This window comes from Mixophyes fleayi, chromosome 1, assembly GCF_038048845.1.
Source record: "Mixophyes fleayi isolate aMixFle1 chromosome 1, aMixFle1.hap1, whole genome shotgun sequence".
Taxonomy (NCBI): Eukaryota; Metazoa; Chordata; class Amphibia; order Anura; family Limnodynastidae; genus Mixophyes; species Mixophyes fleayi.
In genome coordinates this window covers 321,591,404-321,612,451 of record NC_134402.1, presented here as the reverse complement: position 1 = coordinate 321,612,451, position 21,048 = coordinate 321,591,404, and the positions used below count along the sequence as shown (strand labels likewise).

The following is a 21,048-nucleotide window of genomic DNA, read 5'->3' as shown; positions in this document are numbered from 1 at the left end:
CATACAGCACAAAAAGATCTGGGAGGGGGAAGGGGGAAACTCAGAGACTTGGCCTGCTGAAGACACCACCAAAAGAAACGCCACCTTTCAAGTAAGGTAACGAAGCTCCACAGACTGTAAAGCCTTAAATTGATCTGTAATCAAAGCCTAGAGAACCAAATTCAAGTCCCACGGCTCAACAGAAAGAACGAATGGAGGCAAGATATGAAGCGCCCCCTGTAAGAAGGTGTGAACCTCTGTCAGGAAGGCCAGTTTACGCTGGAAAGAGATGGATAATGCTGAAACCTGCAATTTCAACGAGGCTAAGTGCAACACCTTGTTCAAACCAGCTTGAAGGAAGGCCTGCAACTTAGAAAGCTTGAAACAGGAAGTGTGAAAGTGATTTGATTCACACCACAGTACAAAAGATTTCCATATTCTGTAATAAATGGCCACCGATGAAGGCTTCCTGGCCTTGATCATTGTCTTAACTACCTTATTTGAAAATCCCTTGGCCAACAGAATCATGGTCTCAATAGCCAAAACATTAAAGTCAGCCAACGGAACTAGTGGCACCATAGGGGACCCTGAGTGATTAAGCCTGGCCTCAGAGATAGTCTGAACGGAGGTTCTAGTAACATTCTTAGCAGATCTGAGTACCACGCTCAGCGTAGCTAGTCCGGAGCCACTAAGATGGCCTTCACCCGTTCCCTCTTAAGTTTCTTGAGAACCTTCGGGTTCAAAGGGAAGGGAATAAGTAAACTAGGTGAAACCACCAAGGGATCACTAGAGCATCCACAAATCCCACCGCATGGGCCCTGGTCCTTGAGCAAAAGAGAAGAACTTTGAAGTTCAACCGTGAGGCCATCATATCCATTTCTGGACAACCCCAACGTTGAACCAGGAGATCGAAGACTTCCGAATGAAGGGACCATTTTCCCGGGTGAACTATGTTTCAGCTGAGATAATCGACCTCCCAGTTGTCTATTTCTGGAATGAATATTGCCGATATAATCGGAATGTGTCCCTCTGCCCACAGCGTTATCCTGGTGGCTTTGCTCATGGCCCTGGCTTTGTGCGTGTCCCCTGATGATTGAGGAACGCTACTGCCGTTGCATTGCCTGACTGGACTCTAATTGGCTTCCCGCACAGAAACACCTGAGCCTGTATCAGCACCCTGTATATAGCTCGTAGCTCCAACACGTTTATGGGAAGGGATAACTCCAGTGGGTCCCAATGACCCTGGAATCTGAGGGTTGAAATGAATCCCCCCCAACCTGAGAGACATCTGTGCTGACAATCGTCCATTCCAATGTCTGCAGAGATCGTCCCTGGGAGAGATGTGACTGGAACAGCCACCAAGTGAGAGACAGGCGGACATGAGAAGATAGACTGATTGCCTGCTTGTCCAGATGTGAGTAAGCCAGACTATTTGCGCAGGATTTCCCACTACATTGCTCGCGAATGGGACTGGGCATAATGAAGTGCTTCAAAGACAGCAGCCTCATGCATCACAGCAGGGACACCGGACGTTTGCTTAAGAGGTCTCTGATACTGGACTGGAGCAATAGCACCTTGTCTTCACGAAGGAACACTCTCTGACACCTAGTGTTGACATCTAACCGTACAAACTGCATCTTCTGCGATCGGATTAGAGATAACTTTGGCAGGTTGATTATCCAACCATGCTCCTCCAGGCAGGATCTGTTCAACTGAATGTGCTGTGACAGGATCTGAGCTGTTGGAGCCTTCAAAAGAAGGTCATCCAAGTAAGAAATTACTGTGACACCCAGGGAGAGGAGAAGGACCACCATTACTGTCATCATCATTGTAACGACCTTAGGAGAGGTCGCTAGACCGAAGGGTAAAGCTTTGAATTGGAAATAATTTTTTATTTCCTTGACTCTGACTTTGGGACTAGGAAACATTTTGAGTTAAACCCAAAATCTCACTCTGGTGTTGGAACTGGAATGATGGCTCCTGTGTCCAGCAAGTTCTGGATTGCTATCTGCAGGGTTTTGCGCCGAATACCGCAGGCTGGAAGCCCCGTGGTGAAAAAACGGCAACAAGGAAACAGAGGTAAGACTATGATGTACCACCTCGTGACAATGCCCCTGATCCATGGGTCTAATGAGGATACAAGCCACCTATCCCAAAAAAGCAGAAGACATGCCCCCACTACAGATCTATGTAGTATGTGTATGGAGGTCACGTCATACTGAGGCAGACTTTGTTGATTTAGGATGTCCCCTGTGTGAGGGACCACACCCCTACGGAACCCGCCTCTAGCGGGGGCATTTGACTAGCCCTAGCAGAGGTTCCTCTGGATCTGTGGAAGGGTCGAAAGTACCAAAACCTAGGCTGGCCTGAGTGACAAGCAAAAATGGGTTATACCTCCAATAGCTTCTGAAATGAGCTGGTCTAATCTGGCTCCAAAGAGGGAGATGCCATCAAAAGCAACAGCCTCCAAAATGTGTTTGGAATCCACATCCGGGCACCAAGAGTGCAACCAAAGAGAATATCTGGCGGCTATGACTTATGCAGAGAGTTTACACGAATACACGTAAGTATGTACGTGTACATGTACACGACGCACATGTGCACAAGTACATATACGTACACACGATTCAACAGAGATCTGCTATGGCTGCTTCTATCCCCCTTCTTGTCCAGCAATGCTCGTTGCCTAGGGGGGGGGGGGGCTAAGTGCTAACAGCTGACTACTGGCGATGCAAAAACTATCCCTGTTAAAAGATAATGGCCGGATCTGCTGGGGGCTGAGATAGCTGTCAAAAGCTACTCACCCTGGCTCAAGGACCCAGGGTGGAGGAAGGCCGCAGGCTGTCCACCCCCTGGGAGGCATCCCTGAGCCCAGCATCCCCCCCCCCTGTAATAAGGAAAAAATTAATTAAAATAAATATTAAAAACAATTAAATTTAGGGCAGGCGACCTGGAAAACATGCCCAACTCCCGAGGGACTCAAACTAAACTGAATATCCTTGCTATGAGCGGGGTATAGCAGGGGTGGAGTTACACTAACAGACTTAACCGTTTAAGTGCCTGGACTCCTGGTACCACCTACTATTCCCCCATGTATCACAGCGTCCCCCAATTGGACGTATGAGAAAAATTCATTTTATATATCTATATAAATATCTATCTATCTGGAGGAACACTCACTTGGTAGATATGGAACAGTTGCTCTTCCATCTTTTCCCATGTGTCGATCTTCTGACCCTCCTAAGGTCGCCTTCATTGCTCGAGTACCTGGTGAACCAGCCTTTAACAGAGAATGGTATCACTGTAAACAGGTAAAACTGAAGCATACATAGAAATTTGACTGCCAGTTTAAACAGGCTAGTTTGTCTAATCTCCAACGGAAGCAGTTTTTATGTCCACAGCATAATTTGTTGCATTACTTGAAATGTTTGTGGCTATGCAATAATTTATCCTTTGCAACTGCAAAGGCTGAATTATTGCTGTGCACTGTTCTCATCAAATGTTTAATACCCACCAGGTCCTCATCTTCAGAATTATCGAATATGTTGTCCAGGTCATTAAGAGAGGGAGCCAGGTCAGTGACCTGTGTGAGGCTAGCTGCCACCCCGCGGTCCTGCCGTGGGTCTGTAAGGCAATGAATGGATAATGAAGCAATATTTTTGGTATGGTTACTCCACCATACACATTTCTATTCACATGCATCCACCATGCATAAAGTTATACACTGACGTTATACACCAACACTCATGCTTTGTAACTCATTCACTACATGGCCAACCCTTTTAATTAGTGTGTTTGCCCATTTCAGTCACACCCGCACAGGTGTATAAAATAAAGCATACAGCCATGCAATCTCCATAGTCAAACAGTTGTACGAAAAGTCTTGGTGCAACAACAGCTTCGCCACGAAGCGATAGGCCATACAAGCTCACAGAACGGGACAGCCGAATGCGGAATTGTGCAGAACATAAGAATTAGCTACCCTCTGTAGCACTCACTACTGAGTACCAAACTGCCCCTAGAATCAATGTTAAGAACTGTCCTTTGGGAGCTTCACAGACTGGGTTTCCATGACCCAGCAGAAGCACACAGGCCTCAGATCACCATGTGCAATGCCAAGCTTCAACTAGAGTGGTGTAAAGCACATTGCAATTGGACTCTGGAGCAGTGGAAACATTATCTCTGGATATAGGATTGGCAAATGCCAGGAAAAATTTTCTCCCCAAATTATTAGAATAATAATGGTCTGGCCTGGGCTCCTTAGTTCCAATGAAACCTTAATGCTGCAGCACACAAATGCATTTTAGAGATTTGTGCGCTTCAACTTTGTGGCAATAGTATGGAGAAGATCCTTTCCTGTTTCAGCATGACAATGCCCCAGTGCACAAAACAAGGTACATCGAAATATGGCTTCCCGAGTTTGGTGTAGAAGAACTTGACTGAACGGTACAAAGCTCTGACCGCAAAAGCATTGAACACCTTTCAGATCAATTTGAATAGCAAATGCAAGCCAAACCTTCTATGCCCTACAGCAGAGCCTGACCTCATAACTGCTCTAGTGCTGAATGGATGTGACGTCCCACAGCTATGTTCTGAAAGAGAGTGGAAAGTCTTCCCACAAGACTGGAGGCTGTTATAGCAGCAAAGAGGTGGATAATCACCACACTAATGGGTTTGGAATGAAATGTTCAACAAACACATATGGTGATGCACGGGTGTCCACATACTTTTGGCCATGTAGTGCATATTAATTTGAATAAAATCTCTGTCAAATTTGGTAGGGACTTTAACCAAATTCTTGCTATTTAAAGTTATTTTAGTCAAGATCCATAAATGTGAAGTTTTTGTGTGACAGTAATTCTGGAATCAACATATATTAAACACACATTTAAATAAAATGAATGCTTCCTATGTCATATGCGATTCCATTACTACAGGTATACAAGAAACAGAAGTGAAGGAGATTGCGGAGCCTTACTGTGACTGAAAACACTGATGGATACAAGTTACGCATATATACCAAATGTGCATATAAAATTACATTCAATACGTTTTTAAACATCTACCTGACTTAGATGTGGGACTAAAGATGGACATGGCGTCTTTCCCATCAGGCACTGGTGCAGGGTGTTCTGTTTGTGATTCATCCTTGTCAAATTCCTCATCACCCTATGAGAACACAACATGATTACCAGGTAACCTTCATCCATTAAAAGGCGATTGATATTTTGTAATAAGTAAAATTACCTTTTATCTATAGATGTACTTATGAGAAAAATTACATAAAATCTGCATCTTTTTATAGACTGAATAATTTAAAATAATAAATGTCATTGGTTATATTTAAAAACTATTTTTGGTGAAGTCCCTCCAAGAACATCTCTTTGAAAGTGACAGTGGAGGCTGCCATTTTCTGGGCTATAATAATATACATGTGAATTTAGTCTATCAATTCACTAGGAACCAGTATGAATATAAAAGTCAGAGCTCAGTGATACTAGTTCAATTATGTGACAGTCTATCTTTAAGGGCCAGGTGACATGGGTTCTTTAAAATGCTGTGATTTCGCCATCAGGAAACTGCTGCATTGTGCAGTGAAGGTACACTCAGTCTGCGCTGCATTAAAGTGAATGGGGAATACAGTTATTCTGTCACAACAATGAGAGTCATCAAAGAGCTGCATGACAGAGTAGCCTTGCTTTAGAATTCTGCAATTTACTGCTCTGAAAAAAATGTTCAAAAATGCCCATATGACATATCATGTGACTCCTTTATGGAAATAAAATATATATTAAATGTCCATAAAAGACAGGCTTGATCCATTGCAGCATAAATTGTGATTTATTTTTTTTGTACTAAATGTTACTTTAACACTCCTAGTTGTGGCTGTATGAAATGTGGAAACATGTATAATCATCAGTGCGTATCCAGCATGTATTGAGTGGCAGATGTGGTCATTTACAGAGTAACTTTCAAACGAGAAATAAATATTGATAAACAATCTTCTTGTAAACATTCAAACAGTTTGCGTTTCTTAGATGTAACAGAAGCATTTCTATATGCCATACAGGCCTTCTCTAAAGCAAAGTAATATGGCCCCTGTATAGCACTGTTCTGGTACTGCTTATAGAGGACACTTCATATCACCTTGGCAGAGCAAGCAATAAATTAGCTCTGACAAGTTAACAACTGCAAATAAGCATGTTAACTTAGAGAACACCTTTGATGACCATATATAGTGCTGTATTTCTCATTTTCTTTACAAAAATGTACGTTTTTGGTCCTAAAACAAGAACACTTCACATATCAAATCAAATAGATTTCATAGCAATTTTCAAATAGTTTAGTAATTCTAACAGCTGATCACCTTCTTTACAGGTTGAATCTCAGATCTGCTGATATAGCGTCTAATTTTTCAAGGGCACAAACTTAGTTTATTATACCAGGTCTTTTGATATTGTAGCTTTGCAATTTGTGAATATCTGCCAGGCCTATGGCTTTCTCACAAGCCCAGCATGTTCTCGACAAGGCAACAATCATGGAGGGAAACACTAAAGGGCACATGGAACATGGTAAAAACAATACATTACGAATTACAAACATATCAATATTGCACATTATTTTAAAAAGACCTTTAAAATAAAAGGCAACCAAACATGACCAATTATGATACAGCAAGGCCATATTTACCATAGGCAACTAGAACCGCACAGCAAGAATGCAGAATAAAATGGTGTAACATAGGAGCGTGAGCATGTGGGGCGCACAATTAGTAATTTAAGGCGCAGGTTTTTTTCCCCCCTGTGCGTTATTAAAGATTACCTGTCGAGAGAGAGAGATCGAGAGAGAGATCGAGAGAGAGATCGAGAGAGAGATCGAGAGAGAGATCGAGAGAGAGATCGAGAGAGAGATCGAGAGAGAGATCGAGAGAGAGATCGAGAGAGAGATCCATTTGTTTAGAATGGCATAGAAGTGTCAGATGAAGGTAGATCATCAATTGGGCTGTTGAGCAAATAGAGCAAAGTCATTGCTATAATTCATATGGGGTATTTTTGACAAAATAAGGAGAGCAGCTCAATATAAAAACTGACAAAATTTCTCCACTTCGCTTTTACTGAACAGAAAAAGCAGCAGAATAGAGAACATGCCCTTAAATGTAAAAATATAATTTGGGCCAGAGACAACTAGCACCATTGACTTAAGGTCAGCAGAAGTTCTTTCCATATGGAAAATATCTAAGCAAACAACATTTTTGCCTTTCCAGTCCAGTACAGAAGAGACTACTAACAAAGAAAGATGATATGATATGAGCTCAGGATTACTTTGAGAGGACCACATCTGTATTTCTAGGCAAATGCACTGCAGGAACAGTGAAGCCAACAAAATTCTCCAGTGGACAACATGTTTATCTGCAAAGGTGCTGTCTAGGTAAATCCCTCATCTCCTCCCAGTCCTCCAACCCCCGCCGCCTCTTCGCCACCTTTAACACTCTCTTGTCTCCCCCCCCTCCCTCTCTGCCACTGACTGCCTCCTTTTTCTCCTCGAAAATCACAGCCATCAGACTTGAAATCTCTTCCTCCACCCACTCTTCCGCCACCACCCCCCTCCACACTGCCCCCCCTCTCTCCCCAGCCACCAACTCCTTCACTCCTTCCGCCCTACCTCGGGCAAGGAAGTCCTCTCATTTCTTCCTCCCCCCCTTCTACCTGCCCCCAGGACCTCATCTCTTCTGACCTTCTTCGCTCCCATTCCCCCTCCACCTGCTCCCACCTCGCTCACCTCTTTAAGCCGTCGTTTTCCACCAGCATCTTCCCCTCCTCCTTTAAACATGCTCTCGTCTCACCCATTCTCAAGAAACCCAACCTTGACCCGACCTCACTCTCTAATTACTGCCCCATTTCCCTTCTCCCCTTTGCCTCCAAAATACTCGAGAGACTTGTCTGCAACAGTCTCTCCACCTACCTCTCTGAACACTCCCTCCTTGACCCTCTCCAATCAGACTTCCGCCCCCTCCATTTCACTGAAACTGCCCTGGCTCAAGTTACGAACGATCTCCTCTCGGCTAAAGCCATGGGCCACTACTCCCTCCTGATTGTCCTCGACCCCTCAGCGGCCTTTGACACCGTTGACCACCCCCTCCTGCTTCACACTCTCCAGTACATTGACCTCTCCGGTACCGTCCTCTCCTGGTTCACATCTTACCTTGCCGACCGCTCCTTCTCTGTTTCCACCTCTGGGTCTCTCTTCCCCTCGGGGTCCCTCAGGGCTCTGTCCTTGGACCATTACTATTTTGACTATACACCTCTTCTCTGGGTGAACTCATCAGCTCCTTCGGCCTCAAGTATCACCTTTATGCTGATGACACTCAACTCTACCTTTCGTCTCCTGATCTCTCTTCCTCCCTTCTCTCCAGGGTATCCGCATGCCTCTCCGCCATCTCCTCCTGGATGTCCTCTAGATTTCTTAAACTCAATCTTGCTAAAACTGAACTCATTGTCTTTCCTCCCTCTCGTACCTCCTTCCCTTCTGACCTCTCTATCACTGTTGACAACTTCTCTATCTCCCCTGTTCCCCAACTCCGCTGCCTAGGTGTCATTCTCGACTCCTCTCTCTCCTTTGCCCCTCACATTCACTCTCTCGCCAAATCCTGCTGCTTCCAGCTTCGCAACATTTCCGCATTCGGCCCTTCCTCTCCCAGGATGCCACCAAATCTCTTGTCCACTGTCTGATTAGCTCCCACTTTGACTACTGCAACCTACTCCTTATCGCCCCCTCCCCTCTCATCTCGCTCCTCTTAGATCTCTACTTAACGCCGCTGCTAGGCTTATTTTCCTCTCTCGCCGTTACACCTCTGTCCCCCCACTCTACCAAGCCCTTCACTGGCTCCCCTTCCCTTACAGAATCCTTCTCAAGCTCCTCACTCTGACTTACAACGCCCTCGCCAACTCCACTGCTCCCTACATCTCTAACCTTATCTCTATTCACACTGCCTCCCGCCCACTGCGATCGTCCAACTATCGTCGCCTCTCTTCCCCTCTGAGCACCTCCTCTCATGCACGTATTCAAGACTTCTCCTGCGCCACTCCCCTCCATTGGAACAAGCTTCCTCGCTCCATCAGAACTTCCCCTAATCTGTCCTCTTTCAAACGAACATTAAAAACCCACCTTTTCTTAAAAGCCTTCCAGTATCATGCCTAACCTCCCACCGGTCGGGTACCTCTCTCTCTCATCCCTTCTCCCCCTTCCACGATTCAGTCTCCGTTTCTCCCATCCTTGTGTCTCCTACTTCCTGTTTCTATCACTTTTAGCTGCGCTCTCCAGCTACTCAGCTCACCTCCTCTCGGTCCCTCTGCCCCCTGTCTCCTCTCGCTTCTCTCCGCTCCCCTGAGTGGCTCTTAACCTGTCATCCATGCCCACCCTCTTGGGCCCAAGTTACCTCCCTGTACTGACTTTTCCCCTCCCTCTCTTTCTACCTTAGGCCCCAGAGTTATAGTGCTTACTGTTACTTGTACTGTGCCATTGTTTTTCCTTGTACGGCGCTACGGATACTTTGTGGCGCCTTATAAATAAAAATAATAAAATAATAATAATAATAATAATAATAATAAGTAGTTGAAAAATATTTTTTCCCAACAGGACAAGAAAAGTGAATAAATGAATGCAAACCAAACCATCAATTCCAACTGTTTATTAATGTTCCAAAGAAGAGCAAAAGAGGAAAGAGAAAAGCACTACTCACACAGATATATAACTAAATGCCCACATAAGTAAATCCCACAACTATATCTGCAGATACAGGAGACAAGCTTCTGCTTGCTACTTCGTCATGAGTGACATGGAAACTTAAGTATGAGAAAATATACCTCACACTATATATAACCGCTAGTATACAATATATATCGTTAGTCTCTAATGTCAATAGGTCAATCAAATGAGCTGAGAGCACATATAGCAAAGTGATATAGAACACTGACTTTGGTTATAGGCATGGTTTGTAAAAGAGTATGGTTATTAAAACTCTGCCAGCCTAGAGTATGAAGACTGTTACTTTCCTAAAAGAGATGATGAAGAGACTGAAATCGATTCTGTTGAAAATCTATTTTTATGAACACCAATTCAAAGTAATGGACATCCAAACAAAAATATAAAAGGATATGTAATTAGGCAGATCACATTTGAGCCTCATAGTAAGTCCTGAGACACTTAGAAAAGCCTCTTAATTAGATGGGACAGTATTGCAAATAAATGACAACAGCTGTTTGCAGAGCGCTCTGGACTGTACAGCCTACTAGAATGAAATACAATATATCTAATGGTAGTCAGTAGACAACCCAGAATTCTAGCGGTCATAAGATACCCAATATACCTCCCACCGGTCGGGTACCTCTCTCTCTCATCTCTTCTTCCCTTCTCCCACTTCCACGATTCCATAGAGAAATAGTTAGGAGCTACCTAAGGATCCACTGGTAACCTAAAGGCAATCCTGAGCCTACCTCTCTAATGTGTTGTCAAGCAGAGTAAGGGTATGCCTGGCTCATGATAAAGGAAAAACAAAGTAATTGAAGTGTAAGTGAAATAGGTTGTTCTAGGAGCACTGTAATGTGTAAAAAGAAGGGGAAGGCATAGGGGCTGGCTAAATGCTCAAAGAAAATACCCCAGATGGAGGATTCTCTTAACACATAGTTATAGCCTAGAGGAAGGATGATCCCTTGACACTATGATCACTTTCCGTGGCTGTAATATACTCACACAGACCTGAGCACTTACTGTGACAGGTTAGGTCACAGCACTACAGTGACAGCAATTCTAAGCAGCTTTCCACCATCAAGGTGGACAAGTTGCTCTGCAGTATAGCCAGCTTTAAGCAAGCCATAACATAACCAGCGCCTGCTTTTGTATAACAGTGGTCAGTGATAAAGATGAAAGCTATTCTCTAACCATACTCATCATCATCAAAGGGACAGTATAAATTGAAGGTAGAAAACACTTACTCCCTTACTGTGGGTGCGCGTGCAGTCTACACTAGAGATTATGGAGAGAGGATACTATGTCAGGGACACACAGATAGAGGGACTTAAAGCACCACAGCAGACACATGTGTCAGGCATATAATCATAAGCGGTATACAAAACTCAGGAAGGGGTTTCTGCCCTACAGCAGAGATCACTTTGGGTGTTCAGCAAATGATCAAGGGTCCAGGACAGCACTGAATCCCTCGCTGTAAGTGAGCAGGAAAACTCTTAAGTCACAATTACTGACATTAATTAAAAGCATCGGGGGGTGATCTTAAAAAGTTTATTACTGCAAAACCATGGAAGCATATTTGCACTGATGCATAGTCTATGACCACAATACTTAGGGAACTAATTTTGTTTAAACTGACGGATGTGCTAGATACAAGGATAACAAATTTACACTCAAAATTGGCCACAATGGGGAATAAGAGAAATGGAAACAAGCTAAAAATGTAAGGTGACTCTCAGAAAAACACCAACTAGTAACATTCCCAAATATATCAATATATATTAGAAGACTGACCAAGAGTACATACAACCAAATGTAAAGCTGTGACTCTCCACTATACCTCATATTTTAAATCTATTGGAAAAAAACAATATCTTGCACAAAGCTAAGTATCAAATGTAGATAGATTCTTAAAACTATGACGTTAATGGTGCATGGAAATATGGAGCATGAAACAAGTCTTTTCATATTTGATCATTGTTTTAAAAACCATTTAAATATAGAGCAATGAAGCTTTTGTTTAACTTGTATCTTTAGAAATTCAAAAGAGGCCACAACCCACAGCAGGGATCAATACCTTTTGCTTCTGAGAGAGGTCCTGTTCTGATCCTATCCTACATTTCTTGCTTGTGGTAGTGAAACTGTATGTGATGTCTCCATCCTCAAAAGTGTAAGGATCGGAGGATTCCCCATAACCTTCACATGGATGTAGGGGAAGCTGGTCCACATACACAACCGGACGCTTCTCATCCAGGACTTTAAAGCGTTTGTTGGGTTGAGATAGAAGCCTAGATAGTGGAAGAACAAGATGAACGTAAAACAAGAACATATCGAGTCCACACGTACCACCTGCTGAAAATGTTACTTCACTGCTGCTCAACTGTCTCACGCAGTCGTAGGGAAAGCCATTACTTATTATGTGCTCTACAATTAATACATGCCTCTTCTAATGTATGATATAACAGATACAGATTTTGTTTTTATTTTATACTCAAATCTATATAATAAGTAATTACATTAATTATAAAGATATTGAAATTTATTTACATTTAGCTTAGGTGTTCTGGGTCATAAGGTTTAGAAGTTTGGTTAATAGACTGACAAACCCCTTTTGGTGTATCTTACACAGAGGCTGACAAATTGTCAGCTGTAAATGCAAATATGAAAAAATGAAAGGCTTAGCAGAGTATTGGAAGTTTATGATGATATCAAAATATTGTTAATGTGGAGATTTGATAATATTTTGCAACTCTCTGTAGAGACGCAAACACTAAATTCTGAATTTATAGGTGTAGACCATGTCTAATAATGGTGATACACAAACACAGTAATGTAATATATTATATGTATACACACACACACACACATTTATTTACAGATTGGCTGTTTGAGGGTAGAAGAAAAAAAACGCAAAAAAAAAAAACACACGGGACCAGATGGCAAACCAAATATGCTTTTGAAGAAATCAATTTGTGAAGGTGCCGGGTGAACTATTTAATGATCTCATATTGATGGGCAATCACCACCATCCACAATCTTTCCACACATTGCTATGGTTTGATTTATTAATACTTCATAAACATCCTTGCACAATGTGGCTCTCAATCATTCCTTTTATATAAACGGGATTATTGAACCAAGAGCATAATGGAGCAGCGGCTGTACTCCACTAACTACCGAGGAGGTAATCATCTATTTAGGACAGCTCAGTTTGCTGCTGACATCAGAGTACCTCTTCAAAACAGCTGTATTTCAGTTGCCGTACACACTTATTATCGGTAACTTTATGGGGCAAATTCAATTAAGCGTGAAGTGCCTCCGGAACAGACTCGAAAGCACTTAGCGCTACCGCAACACAGCGGATCTCTGTTCGCCTCCCATAGGGTTACAAAGGGAAAACCGCAATGTTGCGGTAACGTAATAATAATCAAAAACCGTGCAGCCCCTATGAATATGATTCACTTTTGAGCAACTATTACAGAGCAACAAGTGTAATTACATTTAATTCCCTCCCTCCCGTTCTCCTGTGCCCTCTGGAACTCTAGATCTAGCCGCAACAAACTGCCGGCCATACATGACTTCTTCATCTCCAACTCTTTTAACCTCCTTGCTATCACCGAAACCTGGCTCTCCTCAGCTGACACTGCTTCCCCCGCCGCTCTCTCCCATGGTGGCCTTTCATTCACCCACTCCACCAGACCGGATGACCGTCCAGGTGGGGGAGTGGGTATCCTCCTTTCCCCTAACTGCACCTTTCGGGTCATTCCCTCTGAACCTTACCTCTCTTTCTCCTCCTTTGAAGTCCATTCTATCTGCCTCTTCTCCCCCATTCACCTCCGTGTCTCAGTCTTATATCGCCCCCCTGGCCCCACTTCCCTCTTTCTCGACAACTTTGCTGCTTGGCTTCTCCACTACCTCTCTTCTGACCTCCCCTCCATCATACTTGGAGACTTTAACATCCCTATTGATCTCCTCTCTGACCCTGCCTCCATTAAACTTCTCGTCCTTTCTTCCTCCCTTGGCCTCACGCAGTGGACCTCTTCCCCCACCCACTGCCTTGGTCACTCCCTTGACCTTGTCTTCTCTCATCTATGTGATCTCTCTGACTTCTCCAACTCTCCCTTCCCACTCTCTGACCACCATCTACTCTCCTTCAATCTGTCCTCCTCCCCTGCTTCCCCCCTTCCTAAAACTACCCTCACTAGGCGTAATCTTGCTGCTGTTGACCCTACTTTCTTTTCCTCCTCTCTTGAAACTCTACTATCCCCTCTTCCCTCCCTGGTCTGCCCTGATAACGCCACCTCTCTTTACAACCATTCTCTCACCACTGCCTTGAACGCTGTTGCCCCTGCAACTTCTGTCCGCCGCTGCCGCCGCTTAATTCCCCAACCCTGGCACTCTAATTTCACCCGCTTCCTCCAGAAGTGCACCCGTGCTGCTGAACGCCTTTGGAGGAAATCTCGTCCCCTAGCTGACTTCCTCCACTTCAAGTTTATCCTCTCCTCCTATTGCTCCGCCCTCTCCCTCTCTAAACAATCTTTCTTTGAGTCCCTCATTTCTTCTCAGTCCTCTAATCCCCGCCGCCTCTTTGCCACGTTCACCTCTCTCCTCACCCCTCCCCCTCCTCCTATCCCACTCTCCCTCTCTGCTACAGATTTTGCCTCATTTTTCTCCTCCAAAATGGAGACCATCCGACTCAATATATCCTCCTCCCCTTCCTCTCCTGCCCCTCTCTTTGCTCCTCCCTCTCCCCTTATCCCACCCTGGGACTCCTTCCGCCCTACTACGGGCGATGAAGTCCACTCCCTCATTCTTTTTTCTCCCCCGTCTACCTGTCACCTGGATCCCATCCCCTCTCACCTTCTTCGCTCCTTCTCCCCCACTGTCTGCGCTTACTTAGCTCACCTCTTCAACCTGTCTCTCTCCACTGGTACCGTCCCCTCCTCCTTCAAACATGCCCTCATCTCTCCTATTCTAAAACAAAACTAATCTCGATCTCACCACACTCGCCAACTACCGCCCCATTTCTCTTCTCCCCTACGCCTCTAAACTTCTCGAGCGAATTGTTTGCAACCGCCTCACCTGTCACCTCTCTGACAATTCCCTCCTTGACCCTCTCCAATCTGGCTTCCGCCCCCTCCACTCTACTGAAACTGCCCTGACCAATGTAACTAATGATCTCCTCTCTGCTAAATCCAGGGGTCACTTCTCCCTGCTCATCCTCCTGGACCTATCCGCAGCCTTTGACACTGTGGACCACCACCTCCTCTTGCAGACACTTCACTCTCTCGGTTTCTCTGGCTCTGTCCTTACATGGTTCACCTCCTATCTCGCCAACCACTCTTTCTCTGTATCTATGTCCGGTTCATCCCCCCCCCCCCTCTGCCCTCCCTGTAGGAGTCCCTCAGGGTTCAGTTCTTGGCCCTCTACTCTTCTCACTCTATACTTCCTCCCTTGGTGCTCTCATCACCTCATTCGGCCTTCAGTATCACCTATACACCGATGATATTCAACTTTACATCTCTTCTCCTGATCTTTCCCCTCCCCTCCTCTCTCGTGTATCTGACTGCCTCTCTGCCATCTCCTCTTGGATGTCCTCTCGCTTTCTCAAAATTAGCATTGAAAAAACAGAACTTATTGTTTTCCCTCCGTCTAAGTCCTTATCCCATCTGGATCTCTCCATCACTATTGACAACTATTAACTCCATTTCCTCCGTCCCGCAACTACGCTGCCTGGGCGTCACCCTCGACTCCTCCCTCTCTTTTACCCCCCATTCAATCTCTTGCGCAATCCTGTCGCTTTCAACTTCGTAACATTGCCCGCATCCGGCCCTTCCTATCTAATGAAACAACCAAAACTATTATCCACGCGCTCATCATTTCCCGGCTGGACTACTGCAATCTTCTCCTCACCGGCCTCCCCCGCTCTCGCCTTGCCCCCCTTCGTTCTATACTCAATGCGGCGGCGAGGCTTATCTTCCTTTCTCGCTGCTCCTCTTCTGCCTCCCCGCTCTGCCTTGCCCTTCACTGGCTCCCCTTCCCCTGTCGAATTCTTTTCAAACTTCTTACCCTCACCTACAAGGCCCTCTCCCACTCTACTGCCCCCTATATCTCCAATCTCCTCTCCATTCACACTCCCGCCCGGTCCCTGCGCTCGGCCAATGACCGTCGCCTCTCCACCACTCTAATAACCTCATCCCACTCCAGAATTCAAGACTGCCCCCTCGCACTGGAATGACCTCCCTCGCTCCATCCGTCTATTATCCCCTAACTTGTGCTCCTTCAAACGGGCACTCAAAACTCATCTCTTCCTCAAAGCTTACCAGCCCTCCACTTAACCCTCTTTCCATGCTCGCTCTCATCTCCTGGATCCTCCTTTGAAAAGGGTGTGCTTGCTCCCCTCCTCTGACTCCCTCTGTGCCGATTGTCTGTTGCCCTCCCTTTAGGATGTAAGCTCTAATGAGCAGGGCCCTTCTCCCTCCGGTCTCTCTACCTTCTCTTCTGCTCCAACCTCAATATTTTTGCTTTTCCTGGAGAATCTGAAGTCTTGGTATTACTCGTTTATTGTTCTGTACTGTTATTCCCTGTACTGTCCATTGTTTGTACTGTGTTCGGCGCAGCGGAAACCTTGCGGCACCTTATAAATAATAATAATAATAATAATAATAATTATTCATAAAGGTGTGAATGAAAACTAACTTTCTGATCACAATTACCATCTTGATAGCGAGACTGTTCATTCCAATATAAGCATAGGACTGCTAAATACCATAACATTAAACAGGGAATTTTGTTAACATCCATATATATTATACATTAATTGATTATTGTGGTTGAAAGAAAGATTAAATATATTCAATTACAGTGTATTTTAAATATCCGGTCATAGATTACTAGTCTAGATTTGGTTTATATAATCAGACACCTCTTCATGCGCTAGAATATAATCTCACAAGTTCTTTGTCTCTAGGTTTTTCGATTTCAGTCTATTTAATTTCTCACAACTAAAATCTAAGACAAAACCTCACCTTTTCAAAGCAGTGCTTTCCAAGCCCACATCCTGATTGGTCTCATACCAGTCTTTCTGAATTTCTGGTGGACAAAACTCTTGGCCACATGCTGTTGGGAGCCTGTAACCATGCCAGCTGTCCCCTGCCTGACAGCTCTGGGGAAGCTCAGCAGAGTACAAACTTGTTTCACTCATTTCACTCATCATTGGCAAGCCGAGGCCGCCCACAATTATCGTCCTGTCATCAAGTGGCTGCATTTCTAAGCCATTAGGATAAAGACTTGAGACAGCTACCTCTTGATCAGGAATTTCAACTTCTTGCTGTGGGGGCTGTGGACTAAGAGTAGGGGGCATTGGAGAGGCAGGAGAATGTGGGGAGTCTGCAGTAGGTACTGGTAAAAGCTGTTCTAATTCCCCTGTAGGTGGTAGGCTTGATAATTGCCTGTTTGCGGTTGTTCCAGTTGCAGCCTCTGTTCCTTGGCGTTGCTGCACAGTTTGTTCCTGCGTCAAGCACTGCTCGCTTTGGGTGGGAGATGGGCGGTGGTGGAATGGTGTAGTGGCCTTTTTCTGCAATTTTTCTGCCTTCTCCTGGCGATCATTAGGTTTGTGCTTGGAAGATGGAGGAGGTTGAAGGGAACAGTTGCTGGAAGTGGGGTTTCCTCCCACGCCTGTTTGCGGCACCAAGGGAGGACGAGTTGCACTTTGTGCACCACGCTGCTTGGACAATTTGTGCCTGCAGAAACAAATGGAGTGTAAGACACATTGTAGGCAATTAAATATGAGGAATTTCCCTACCGACGATTCCTGTCTGCCCTTCTTGGCATTTACACTTTGACATATATGAAACAGAATGTAATGTAAAATGCGAAGAACAGTAAATAACTAATCATTTTAATTTGATTTACTAGCGTTATTAAATGCTATGATGATAATGGGTATAATTTACTGTCAAATGCAGCTTTCAAGTTACCTTGACATCAAGCTAACTGGGCCCTTAAGTTTGCAACACTTAATATAGGATAGTATTCACTGAAGATAACATTTCATACTTCAGCACAAGTATCTCTTTACAAACACAGAGTAATGTGCATCAACACTTCATAAAATTAAAGTTAGCAAGGGGATTTTATTGATTAGTTGAAAATCAGACAAACCATCTAAATACTAGACATCCATTCTAATTTTTGTTTGGCCACTCAGCCACATCCATTGCTGACAGGTACATAAAATCAAACATACAGCCATGCAATCTCCATAGTCACACATTAGCAGAAGTATGGGTCGTACTGAAGATATCAGTGACATTCATGGCAACATTGTCATATGATGTCATCTTTCCAACAAGTCAGTGCATCAAATTTCAGCCCTGGTCAACTATAAGTGCAGTTATTGTTAAGTGGAAACATCTAGGAGCAACAACAGCTCAGCCACAAAGCGGTAGCACAAAAGTTCACAGACCGGGATCGCCAGAGGCTAAAGCACATAAACAGTCTGTCCTTGTTTGCCATTACCCATTACAGAGTTAAAAACTGTCCCTCAAAGAATTGTTCGTGGGGATCTTCATGGATTGGATTCCGATGGCCGAATAGCCGTGGGAAGCCTCAGATCACCATGAGCAATGGCAAATATCTACTGGAGGGATGTAAAGCATAATGCCATTGGACTCTAGAGCAGTGGAAACATGTTCGCAGGAGTGAGCAATCATGCTGGCAGTCTGACAGATTAATCTGGGTTTGGCAGATGCCAGGAGAATGCTTCTTACCCGAATGAGTAACACCAACTGTAAAGTTTGGTGGAGGAGGAATAATTGTCATGGTTTGGCTTGGATCCCTTAGTTACACTGAAGGGAAGTCTTAATGCTACAGAATACATTGACATTCTAAAGAACTGAGCGCTTTCAACACTATGACAACTGTTGGGCTAGGTACCTTCCTGCAGCATGACAGTGCTCCCCTGCACAAAGCGAGGTCCTTTAAAAAGTGTTTTCAGAGTATGATGTGGATGTCGTTGACTGGCCTGCACCTCAACCCCATTGAATCACTATGATAAATTGGAAAGCTGACTGCAAGCCAAGCCTGATTAGCCAACATCAGTGGCAGACCAAACTAATGCTTTTGTGGCTGAATGGATTAGAGATGCTCAGGCTCGGTTCCTCGAGAACCGAACACACTACACACGTGCGCCCTCGGAATAAAAAATGAGGCAAAACGTCATTGTTATGCCGTCGGATCTCGATTGTTGGATTCCTTTTTAAGATTCAACATAACGGTGCGTGGGAGGGCGGGCCCAAGAACAATTCCATCTTGCAACATTTTTCTTTTCTGCCACTGCTGTGTGCCAATGTGCCCTAGATGTGCTAGGAACTGCTATGTGTTTATGTCATTGCTCTGTCGCTTACCATCCAGCCAGGTCGCTGCAGTATTTGTCCGAAAGTGTATGAAAATAATATTGTGATCTGTGAGGTGTTCAAAATTCACTGCAAATTACTTGAAATTAGTGTTATTGAGGTTAATAATTGTGTAGGAACAAAAAAAAAAGAAAAAAGAAAAAATGTGTGATTTTAGCATATTTTAGGATTTTTCCTAAAAAATCCAAAACACAAAGCTAATACAGATACAAAACCAAAGCCAAAACCAGTTCACGGGGGTCAGTGAGCATCTCTAGAATGGATGCAAATCACTGCAGTCCTGTTCCAAAATATAGTGGAAAGCCTTCCCAAGGGAGTGGAGGCTGTTATAGCAGCAATTCAATATTAATGCCCATGGTTATGGAATGAGATGTTCAACAAGCACATATGGATGTGATGTTTTGGTGTCCACATGCTTTTGCCCATGCAGTGTATGTAGGGAAAACAACTTGGATAGAGAGATTAATTGGGAGCAAACCCAGTTGATGGGTGACAATTACGCCTGGTTTTGCATGGTGCACATACTGGGCAGCTTAATTTTTACACTAGGATTTAGTGGTGAACTTGGACGTGCCACCCTACAAGCTGTCTCCACACTTGAAATTTGCTCCACCCCTACACTATAAAATTGCAACTTCTAGCAATGTATAAGGCCTAGTAAGTATAATGAGCCTAATGACTAAATCAGATGTAGACATTCATAGCCACAGTCCTCACCTTGAGCATGAACAGCTAACCCTCTGGGTAGGTACCACAAATTCCCACGGTGTTCTGATAACCGGTGCTTCCTCTTCTTGCAGGTTTGGGGCTGTTAGTCTTTGTATAATATAAAGACAAATAATGAAACATAGCAAACATACATACTGTCACTTTTCATTACTGAAACAGACTTACTTTGATTGGCTTCTGTTCAAAATGCACTCCTTCCAAGCCCTTTGCGCCATGTGACTTCGTAACTTCAAATAACTTGTTCCTCCACGCTTTGGACTGTGCCTGGAATGGCCAACATTGTCCCCTATAGACTGACTGTTGCCACTTGCTGACATAGACCTAATATCTCCTGTAAAAGTTAAGTTTTAACTGAATCAAATAACCTAAAGAATTTTACGATGTTACATAAATAGGATAAAAATGGCTTTAATACAATTTGCTAATTTTACTTTTAAACAAACTCAAAACTCTGATCAAAAAGCTTTTCAAATACATCTGCAATTCTCAGAAATGGTCAGCAGAGGGAGATTAAGTTCTTCAGGAAGTTACTTTAATCTCTAATTCTAGTACATGTAACAGGTATTTATTCAGAAAAAAAATAATGTAGGCTAAACTCTAATATTCATTTGAAAAGTAAAATTAGTAAATATTACACAACTCTGCAATAAAAAATTCTGAAACCGAATTGGACCTGGCTTTACCACTAGGTTTATTTAACCAGTTCATGACTGTCCACAATTTATGTTGGTAGTATTGACAGCTACATACTCCTCCTTTACGGAACAACTTGTAATGAACTTTAAAGCAACGTAGTAATTAATGATTCCTGCCTTCTAAAACAGTGGACCATACTATTCAACGTAGGCACTGTTCAAAACTTCGATGCACTGCTGCATACAGTGCAAATGCCTTGCTAGTAACCATGGTGACATAACAAGAATGCTTTTAGCAGTTCAGATTGCATCTACTCTAACACCTTCACCTCTTAGACCTATAGTTACCTGTATAATATAGCTGCGTACATATAAGCTTCTATTAGACCTTTATAACACTAGATCGAAAAGTGTTAAGTGTGCAGGAAAAGCCAAGGGGCACCTCCACTCACTCCAAAAAAAAAAGCCCCCCTAAAGCAAAAAGTGGGTGGGAATTTCATGATTAAATAAAGTAAACAATGAAATAAATAGAAAAGGAATGGTTA

General features: G+C 43.8%; 1 protein-coding gene across 2 annotated transcripts in view; it reads right to left on the bottom strand.

Annotated features, from left to right (window-relative positions):
- Positions 1–21,048, bottom strand: part of MED13L (mediator complex subunit 13L) — a 144,342-nt gene that overhangs the window by 55,912 nt on the left and 67,382 nt on the right. The window contains exons 8-14 of one of the 2 annotated variants that reach the window (XM_075213842.1): positions 20,034–20,199; positions 19,857–19,955; positions 16,752–17,465; positions 11,801–12,011; positions 5,046–5,148; positions 3,494–3,603; positions 3,160–3,259 (exon numbers count right to left, since the gene is read on the bottom strand). In XM_075213842.1, coding sequence (XP_075069943.1) covers positions 3,160–3,259; positions 3,494–3,603; positions 5,046–5,148; positions 11,801–12,011; positions 16,752–17,465; positions 19,857–19,955; positions 20,034–20,199 — 1,503 coding nt within the window. The remainder of the gene's footprint in view (positions 1–3,159; positions 3,260–3,493; positions 3,604–5,045; positions 5,149–11,800; positions 12,012–16,751; positions 17,466–19,856; positions 19,956–20,033; positions 20,200–21,048) is intronic. The other variant, XM_075213848.1, reaches the window with a different exon arrangement.